At 32.6% G+C, this 9820-nt stretch overlaps 4 protein-coding genes across 5 annotated transcripts; all 4 read left to right on the forward strand.

Annotated features, from left to right (window-relative positions):
- The first annotated feature begins 403 nt into the window (after positions 1–403).
- Positions 404–1434, forward strand: LOC107365442 (uncharacterized). Its single transcript, XM_015932936.2, has 4 exons — positions 404–434; positions 496–593; positions 647–759; positions 838–1434. Exons 1-4 carry the CDS (start codon positions 404–406, stop codon positions 1310–1312), a joined length of 717 nt encoding a protein of 238 aa, XP_015788422.1. The 3' UTR covers positions 1313–1434.
- A 460-nt stretch (positions 1435–1894) lies between these two features.
- Positions 1895–2956, forward strand: LOC107365430 (uncharacterized). Of its 2 annotated transcripts, none has more exons than XM_015932920.3 (4): positions 1895–1977; positions 2041–2138; positions 2192–2304; positions 2378–2956. In XM_015932920.3, the coding sequence occupies exons 1-4, from the start codon at positions 1950–1952 to the stop codon at positions 2820–2822; spliced, it is 684 nt and encodes a 227-aa protein (XP_015788406.1). In that variant the 5' UTR covers positions 1895–1949; the 3' UTR covers positions 2823–2956. The 2 variants fall into 2 exon arrangements, with proteins under 2 accessions (XP_015788406.1, XP_015788407.1); XM_015932921.3 differs by having other exon boundaries at positions 2384–2956.
- A 205-nt stretch (positions 2957–3161) lies between these two features.
- Positions 3162–4336, forward strand: LOC107365428 (uncharacterized). Its single transcript, XM_015932917.3, has 4 exons — positions 3162–3374; positions 3436–3533; positions 3587–3699; positions 3778–4336. The coding sequence occupies exons 1-4, from the start codon at positions 3344–3346 to the stop codon at positions 4250–4252; spliced, it is 717 nt and encodes a 238-aa protein (XP_015788403.1). The 5' UTR covers positions 3162–3343; the 3' UTR covers positions 4253–4336.
- Positions 4337–4866: 530 nt separating this feature from the next.
- LOC107365429 (uncharacterized) lies at positions 4867–6107 on the forward strand. Its single transcript, XM_015932919.3, has 4 exons — positions 4867–5174; positions 5236–5333; positions 5386–5498; positions 5575–6107. The coding sequence occupies exons 1-4, from the start codon at positions 4982–4984 to the stop codon at positions 6023–6025; spliced, it is 855 nt and encodes a 284-aa protein (XP_015788405.2). The 5' UTR covers positions 4867–4981; the 3' UTR covers positions 6026–6107.
- Positions 6108–9820: the final 3713 nt, after the last annotated feature.

Genomic DNA, 9820 nt, shown 5'->3' on the forward strand with positions numbered 1-9820 from the left:
CATGAAATTTTTGCGCTAAGGTGTTGACCACAACAACAGGATTCAGCAAAAAAATTTGAGCTCGAATGAAAGCTGACATTGGATTACGACAAAAAACAGTTTACTTGGGACTCAGGCTACTGAGATATTCAGTGGAAAGAAATTTAAGAGTATGATTGGTTTCCGCTTGTATTTACAAATTAAACTCAAATGATAAAATACGAAACACAATTTTGTTTCGTCGATTTTATTGTCTTCGGTTTCACAGTTTTGTTTGAAAATAGCGCTTGACGACCTGAAACTTGTTTTCGGCCAATAATCTGGTTCTTTGCTTGGTCCTAAACCTTTTGAATTTTGTCAGTTTTACTTTCAGTTCAAACCTTTCACTGTTTCCTGTTCCTAGACACATATTATACTAGTTGAAATGGCACAACGGCGTGACTATCCTCATAAAAGTAAGTTTTATTTTAGTTTTAATTTTGAGATAATTCACTCTTTACCTCTCGTTTTATGCAGTTACTTTCAAAGTGAAGCATTTAGATGAATATCATGACATAGTCCTTGATTGGGATGAGGATAGATATCGATATAAAAGCCAACAAATATTTGATCAGGTAAGTCTATCATTTAATCTTTGGACAGCAACTCACTTTTTATACATTTATAGCTGGAGTTGATAACTGGAGTTCCAAATAGATACGCATGTAATGTTTGTGTACGAAGACCCGACGAAGTTAACTTGGCAGGCATCATAGCAGTTCCACACATCAATCTCAAAGCGTAATCCTACATTCCACTTTTTGTCATCATTTAGCTTGGGATTTATATTAATTCATTGCTTCTCAACTTTTTTCATAGATACCCTCCTGGTTCGGAGCCAAATTTGCCAGACTATTCACGCCATTATTATCGAGAAGATGATATCTCCTGGCGAATATTTCGTGATGGAGAGCGTTATCACCTCGAATATTATGCTTATTATGATTATGAAGTTTCCAAACGTATAAGTTTTTCGTATTCTTTAGTAAATGAAAGATACGTTACTGAAGGAGCCTGCAGTCGAGATTTTTGTCATTATAAGTGCACTGAAAGTCACTTTAAAAAGTTGAAAGATCTCGCTAGCAATGATGAATTGAATGCAAAAATTACTCCGCTTGTCCAGCCAATAATGGAAACTTTTTCAAATACAAGGAATTCAGAAAAGAGAAAGATTCTCATAGAGTTCAATGTTGAACAATTTTTGTATGTAATTTGTTCTGAGGAGCGCAGGGAAGTAATTCAACAGAATGGTCATGAACGCCAAGATGATCTTTATTTAAGAACTCGAGGTTAAATATCTGTATTCAATGAATCAAATCAATGTAATTTTTCTTAGTAATCTCTTTTTTTCATTTAAATAATGAATCTGCAAGTTTACATTCTGTTTCCTTTAATAAACTGCTCATCTTCAATTTGAATAAAATTTCAATATGTCATCTTTGATCACATGATGTAAAAGCTGAGAAGTTGACTCAAAAGTTTCAATATCAATGAAGTTATTATGATGGCAACTAATTAACGATCGATTGGTATTATTGGTGCAATTTCGATGTTTTCCCGTAATGACAATCAATTTCACTGATCCATTCAACTTTACAATTTAAAGTTTTTCAATATTGAAGTTGATCAAAAGAGTTACTGCTCAAAATATTCTTTTAACCATTTTTCATGATCGCAAATGTTGAATTTCCAAAACTCCCCGGTCAATCCTCATTAATAGTTGAAATTTTGAAAAAAATATTCTTGGATTTGTAGCTTAAGTTAAAGTTTTACAATTGTTTACTTTAGTGTCCAAATGAGTCCAACCCCTTTATTTTCGGCCAATAATCTAGTTCTTTGCTTGGTTCCCAACCTTTTCAAATTTGTCAGTTTTACTTTTGCTTTCAGTGCAAACGTTTCCTGTTCCTAGACACATATTGATACTTGCTGGAATGGCACAACAGAGTAACAAACCTAAAAGTAAGTTTCTTTTTTTGTTTAACTCAAGATAAATTTTCACTCTTTACCTTTCATTTCCCTCAGTTACTTTCAAAGTGAAGCATTTTGATGAATATCACGATATAGTTATTGATTGGAATGAGGATAGAAATCGTTATAACTACCAGCAAGTATTTGATCAGGTAAGTCTGACATTAAACCTTTGGACAGTAACTCATTATTTATACATTTATAGTTGGAATCGATAACTGGAGTACCAAGTAGATACACGAGTTCTTTTTCTGTCCCAAGACCCGACGAAGTTAACCGGCCCTATACCATTGCATGCCACTTCTACAACCTGAAAGCGTAATTTTACATTTTTCTTTTTGTAATCATTCAGCTTAGCATTTATATTATTACTTCTAAACTTTTTCCATAGATACAGCTCTGGTTTGCTGCCAAATTTGGGCCCTCGTTTTCGCTACAGTAATATCGAAAGCCCATTAATTGTTGATGGCGAGCGTTATCACCTCGAATACTATGCTAACTATTCTCATAGAGTTTCCAAACGTATAAGTATGGGGTATGCTCTAGTAAAAGAAAGATACGTTACTGACGAAGCCTTCAGTCGAGATTTCTGTCAACATCAATGCACTGAAAGTCACTTTGCAAGGTTAAAAGATCTCGTTAGCAATAATGAAATGAGTGCGAAAATTGCGCCGCTTGTCCAGCCTTTAATGGAAAGAAATTTGTATCGAGGAGCGGAAAATATTTTCAGAGAGTTCAATTTTGAACAATATTTGCGTGTAACTTGTGTTGAGGAGCGCAGTGAAGAAATTGAAGAGAATGGTAATGATGATCTTTATATAAGAACCCGAGGTTAATTATCTGTATTCAACTTAATGTAATTTTTCTTAGTAATCTCATCTTTCCATTATTTTTGTATTGATAAATTTGCAAGTTTTCATTTCCTTGTATCAATTTGTAATCATAATTTCAATAAAATTTTAAACATTCATTCTGTCACCTTTCATCACATGATGTACTAGCTGAAAGTTAACCCATAAGTTTCAATCTTTGTCTAATGAAAATGAAAGTATTGAAATCACAATAAAATGTTCTTTTACACATTTTTCATGATCGCAAATGTTGCATTTTCAAAATGCTCAATTCTTGATTAAAATTTTGAAAAAACTATTCTTGGATTAGTAGCTTAAGTTAAAGTTTTACAGCTGTTTACTTTAGTGTCCAAATAAGTCCAACTCCTTGTTTTTCGGCCAATAATCTGGTTCCTTGCTTGGTCCTGAACCTTTTCAAATTTGTCAGTTTTACTTTTGCTTACAGTTCAAGCCTTTCACTATTCCACGTGTTTCCAGTTTCTAGACACATATTGATACTAGTTGTGATGGCAAAACGACCTGACTATCCTCATAAAAGTAAGTTTTATTTGTGTTTTAATTTTGAGATAATTCACTCTTTATCTGTCGTTGTATTCAGTTACTTTCAAAGTGAAGCATTTAGATGAATATCATGACATAGTCCTTGATTGGGATGAGGATAAATATCGATATAAAAAACAACAAATATTTGATCAGGTAAGTCTATCATTTAATCTTTGGACAGCAACTCATTATTTATACATTTATAGCTGGAGTCGATAACTGGAGTACCAAATAGATACACTTGTAATGTTTGTGTACCAAGACCTGACGAAGTTAACTTGGACGGTATCTTTACATGGAGATACATCAACCTGAAAGCGTAATCTTACATTTCACTTTTTGTCATCATTTAGCTTGGGATTAATATTAATTCATTGCTTCTCAACTTTTTTCATAGATACCCTCCTGGTTCTCAGCCAGAGTTAACCAACTATTCACGCGATGATTATCGGGAAGATGATATCTCCTGGCGAATATTTCGTGATGGAGAGCGCTACCACCTCGCATATTTTGCTTATTATGATTATGAAGTTTCCAAACGTATAAGTTTTTCGTATTCTTTAGTGAATGAAAGATACGTTACTGAAGGAGTCTGCACTCGAGATTTCTGTCAATATCGAAGCAATGAAAGTCACTTTAAAAAGTTGAAAGATCTCGTTAGCAATGATGAATTAAATGCAAAAATTACTCCGCTTGTCCAGCCATTAATGGAAACTTTTTCAAATTTAAGGTATGCGGAAGCGAGCAAAATTCTCAGAGAGTTCAATGTTGAACATTATTTGTGTGTAATTTGTTCTGAGCAGCGCAGGGAAGTAATTCAACAGAATGGTCATGAACGCCACGATGATCTTTATTTAAGAACTCGAGGTTAAATATCTGTATTCAACGAATCGCATCAATGTAATTTTTCTTAGTAATCTATTCTTTTCATTTGTATAATTAATCTGCAAGTTTTCATTCTGTCTCCTTTAATAAACAGCTCATCATAAATTTAATAAAATTTTGAAAGTTTATTCTTTCATCTTTAATCACATGATGTAAAAGATGAAAAGTTGACTCAAATGTTTTAATATCGATCAAATTTTTATGATTGTAATAATTAAATTGTCGATTGGTATTATTGGTGCAATTTTGATGTTTTCCTGTAATGACAATCAATTTCACTGAGCCATTCAACTTTACAATTTAAAGTTTTCCAATATTGAAGTTGATCAGAAAGAGTTACTGCAAGTGTTGGAAGAAATAAGGAAAGAAATATTTTTTCTTGTTTTTACTTCTTTTTCCCCTTGTTTTCAGGTTTCCCTTTTGCTGTTTTAATATCATGAATTAACTGAGTGGATATCATTTCTCATCCTTTTAGTGTTGTTTCAAATAAAATTAGAACAAAAATTCAATCAGAGATAAAAATCTTAATCTAATGAAGATGAAAGTATTGAAATCCAAGTAAAATTCCCTTTTATTGATGGTTCATGATCGCCATGTCACATTTAGTAAAAGTCCGCGGCCAGTTCTTACAAGTTGTTAGTTAAAATTTTGAAAAAAACTATTCTTGGAGTATTAGCACAAGTTTAAGTTTTACAACTGTTTACTTTAGTGTCCAAATGAGTCCAACCCCTTTATTTACGGCCAATAATCTGGTTCTTTGCTTGGTTCTCAACCTTTTGTATTTTGTCAGTTTTACTTTTGCTTTCAGTTCAAACTTTTCACTTTTCCACGTGTTTCCTGTTCCTAGACACATATTGATACATATTGTACTACTTGGAATGGCTGAACAGCGTAACAATTCTGATAAAAGTAAGTTTTATTTTAGTTTAAATTTTGAGATAATTCACTCTTTACCTTTCATTTCACTCAGTTAATTTCAAAGTGAAGCATTTTGATGAATATCATGATATAGTTATTGATTGGAATGAGGATAGAAATCGTTATAACTACCAGCAAGTATTTGATCAGGTAAGTCTGGCAATCAATCTTAGAACAATAACTCATATCTATATATTTATAGCTGGAATCGATAACTGGAGTACCAAGTAGATACACGAGTTCTTTTTCTGTCCAAAGACCCGACGAAGTTAACTGGCCCGGTGGCATTTTATGGCTTTGCGAAAACCTGAAAGCGTAATCTTATATTTCACTTTTCACAATCATTAGTTTAGGATTTATATTAATTAATTGCTTCTCAACTTTTTCATAGATACACTTCTGATTTGCTGCCAAATTTGGACCCTCGTCGCTACAGTGATAACGAAAGCCCATTTATTCGTGATGGCGAGCGTTATCACCTCGCATATTTTGCTTATTATTCTTATAGAGTCTCAAAACGTATAAGTTTCGGGTATTCTCTAGTAAATGAAAGATACGTTACTGAAGGAGCCTGCAGTCGAGATTTCTGTCAATATCAATGCACTGAAAGTCACTTTAAAAGGTTAAAAGATCTCGTCAGCAATGATGAATTGAATGCAAAAATTACTCCGCTTGTCCAGCCATTAATGGAAAGACAACTGTGGTCGGAAGCGGAAAATATTATAAGAGAGTTCAATCTTAAAAAATGTTTGCGGGTAGTTTGTGTTGAGCAGCGCAGAGAAGAAATCGAAGAGAATGGCCATGTACCCCAAGAGGAACTTTATCTAAGAACCCGAGGTTAAATATCTGTATTCATCGAATCGAATAAATGTAATTTTTTCTTAGTAATCTCTTCTTTTCACTCGAATCTGCAAGTTTTCATTCTGTCTCCTCCAATCAACTTCTCATCATAATTTGAATAAAATTTTAAACATTCATTCTGTCGTCTTAATTACCTACAAGATGTAAAAGCTGAAAGTTAACCCAAAAGTTTTAATATCGACGAAGTTATTATGATTGCAACTAATTAAAGATTGATTGGTATTATTGGTGCAATTTTGCTGTTTTCCTGTAATGACAATCAGATTGAGCCATTCAACTTTACAATTTAAAGTTTTCCAATATTGAAGTTGATCAGAAAGAGTTACTGCAAGTGTTGCAAGAAAATAAGGAAAGAAATATTTTTCTCTTGTTTTTACTTCTTTTTCCCCCTCATTTTCAGGTTTCACTTTTGCTGTTTTAATATCATGAATGAACAGTGAGTGGCTGGCATTGCCATCTTTATCCTCCTTTACACCATGAAAGTTACAATTCAATCAAATAAATGGTTTTTTCTGTCCGTCAGTTACAGTCTTATTACCAATGGAAACACAAGACATCCATTTAGCTTAAAATGTTACGATTGTCATTTCATTCACTTACAAGATGAGGCTGATGATGATGAGGATGGGAAAAGATTTGAGGTAAAAAGATGTGAAGATGAAGATGAGTAAAATGTTTTTTTTCCTCTTCTTGTTGTGTTCAGTTGTGAGTGACAGGGACTTGGAAATAAAAACTCCCAGCTTTACCATTAATAGCTAAATCAAATCCATTGTGAAACTCGCACAGTAAATGTAAATCAAATCACTTTTTCCACTTCTCATCGCCATCTTTTTCATCATCTTTATTCATCTTGTTCATCATCAAGATTAAAGCGCAAGATGAAAAATGGTTTGTTAATAATAATATAATAATGATAATGATAATTGTTTTGTCTGGTTATAATGGCAATAGTCAGGCAAGGCGATGAGAGACACAGCAAAAGGTACAATAAAGGTTAATCATTGATCATAATTGGAAGCCTTTTCTTTTGCTCTCCATTTGTAATTAAAAGCTATCAAAAGGGAACAAAGAATCAGGGAATTGTCTTAATAATAATCATCCTCATCAAGGCTCATCATGATAATCATTATCATGATGGAGGCTTAGTGAACCAAACAGAGGAATAGAGAGAGACAAAGCAAACTCTTTATCATTATTAACATTTTCATTTTCACTTTCATCTAGCTGAGTCTACTTTACATGTAAATGATGTTTAATACTGATTTTAGGGTGATTACCATGAGAAGGAGGAGGAAGAGGATGCAGAGGGTGCAAGTTGATGGGAAACATGATAAATCATTTGCAGGTCAAAGTTGCTTTGTCACCTTTTAAAGGCACATTTTGTCATCTAAAAACTCAGCTTTCATCAAAAACGTCATTTTTTCATCAACATTATTTTCATTAACATCATCTTCAGATTATTTTGCCTTCCAAACTGTGTTTGATTGTTTGCCTGGAAAAAAGGGCGATTGATTAACCAACTAATGAATGGTTTCATTGTTTTGACATTTTAATACTCATCACAATGATTTTGATGGTAATCATGGTGTTGATGATATTAATCAGTTTTCTCGATTTAATCATCTTTTAATCTTGATTGATTCCGTGTTAATGTCAGTGTCGACCAGTTGTTGACTTGCTTTGCTGTTTTTCATCAACTTTATCAATTTACTCTCATCAATTATTCAACATTGAAAATCATTGATTCCCTCAGATTAACCTGATTCAATCAATTTTAATTGAATTTTATTGTTTTCTTTTGCCTCAGCATCACAATTAACTAACAGTTTTGGTTTTTGTTCAACATTCAACTTAATCAGCAGTTCATTCAGATGATTTAGATTATTCAGATTATTCAGTTTAATCAGGAAACGGAAGCTTGTTGACAAGTCTCAAAATGATGATTAAGGAAGAAAAGAAGAAAAACAAGAAAATGTTTCATGAAATGTTTAAATTCATTTTTTGCCTTCTTTTCCGTTCAAATATCCGTTGTTAATGTAATAACATTAATAACAGATTCTCAACAATTGAATTTCGACAATCGGTTGAAATATGAATTAACATTAATATCAAAATGATATTATGATTGAGAATTGCAATTTTGTTGGAATGAATTTTCAAAAGATTTCTATTAGTAAATGAATTTTACTTCTGTGGGTGTTCAGTTGCATCAAAATTAACTGATTAAGCTGACACTTGATTATCTGAGTTTAATCAGAATTGGATAAATCAAATGATGATATCAACTAAATTGATCCATTTCAATGAGTTTCATCTTCAAAGGCCTAACCTTAAAGGTTTACAAGTCAATAGCAAACATGATTTAATCAAATTCATTGATTCAGTCTAAATGTTTCCCTCAAATTGACCATTCAAGATTCACTGAAACATAACTAATAATCTGAAGATTGGAAGATGATGATCCATTTAGGAATTCATTTTTGTCTCTATTATCAACTCGATTGGGACAATGTTGACCAACTAATCAACATTAACTTTTCAAGTCAATCAAGCAACAAATCAGTTAAGCTAATTAAAAGTGAAAAGTCAACATTAAAGTTATCATGGAAAGTCAACAATTATCAACTAAAATTGAACTGCAAATGAAATGGTTTGGTTAAGGTCAACAGGCTGGGTCAATGTTGAATTTCATCGAGTCTATGTGACTGACCTTTATCCTGATAACATTTATTTTTAGCTTCACTTGACCTGTCATTGAGATAAATTGCAAGATGTAAACAGGCAGCAAAACACCCAAAATGTGACTTTTTTTCACTCGCATTTTCATTTTTACCTTTTCACCATTTTTCAATGGCTTTGCAGTTGAAAAACGACTTCAACTTAAAGGCGATGAGGACGATGATGATCAAGATGAGGGTAAAGAGCAACATGATGAAGCATCCTTTTCCTGCCATCTTCAAGTGATTTATGATTAATCCATTGTTATGGACAACATTCACAAACTCAAAAGGAAACAAGCAAAACCATTGATTAAGTCACTTTTTTCATTTCAACTTGAGATTTCCCATTTTTTATACTTTCCTTGATCAACTTAATCAACAGTTGTTCAGCTGTTTAACAATCTCAACAGTTATCCAGGTGAAAATGGTTACTCAATGGCTTTGATTCAAGAGGATCTTTTATCATTTGCAGTTTGGACAATTCTTGCTTCTTTTATCGACAATTTGGATTGTTTCAGACTTGACTTTTCACTTTGAAAATTGAAATGTTTAATTATAATTGTAATCTGATTTTTTAAACATTTTTTTTAATCATGTTTCTTTGCTTTGGCGTAAGTCGGCAATATATCTTTGCAAATGGTTACAAGTTTTTTTAATGAATTTCATGAGTTGAATAGATTATATGAGAATCTTTTTTCGTCGGATGAAAGGCACTTTTTGTTTCCCACTAAATTGAGTTACGCCACAATTATACCTTTACACTGTTTATTATCACAATTATCATTTATTGTTATCATCAGTTTCACTCACTATTTGCACGCAGTTAATTTAGACTGACCTTCATCATCGCCATTGATCTGACCTCTAGAGCCATTGGTTGACCCGCCTATCACCTAATGGATGATGTTGCATTGCTGTTGCTAATGATGATGATGATGATGATGATGGTAATACCAGTAGCCGTGATATTTGTGAATTGATCATCACCATCATCTTTACCATCAGTTTGCGTGAAAACTGAATCAAATGTTATTGGATAAGAAAATTTTTCAGTTT

Source organism: Tetranychus urticae, chromosome 1 (assembly GCF_039701765.1).
Source record: "Tetranychus urticae isolate SD_2017Ah chromosome 1, NJAU_TeUrti_SD_1.0, whole genome shotgun sequence".
Taxonomy (NCBI): domain Eukaryota; kingdom Metazoa; phylum Arthropoda; class Arachnida; order Trombidiformes; family Tetranychidae; genus Tetranychus; species Tetranychus urticae.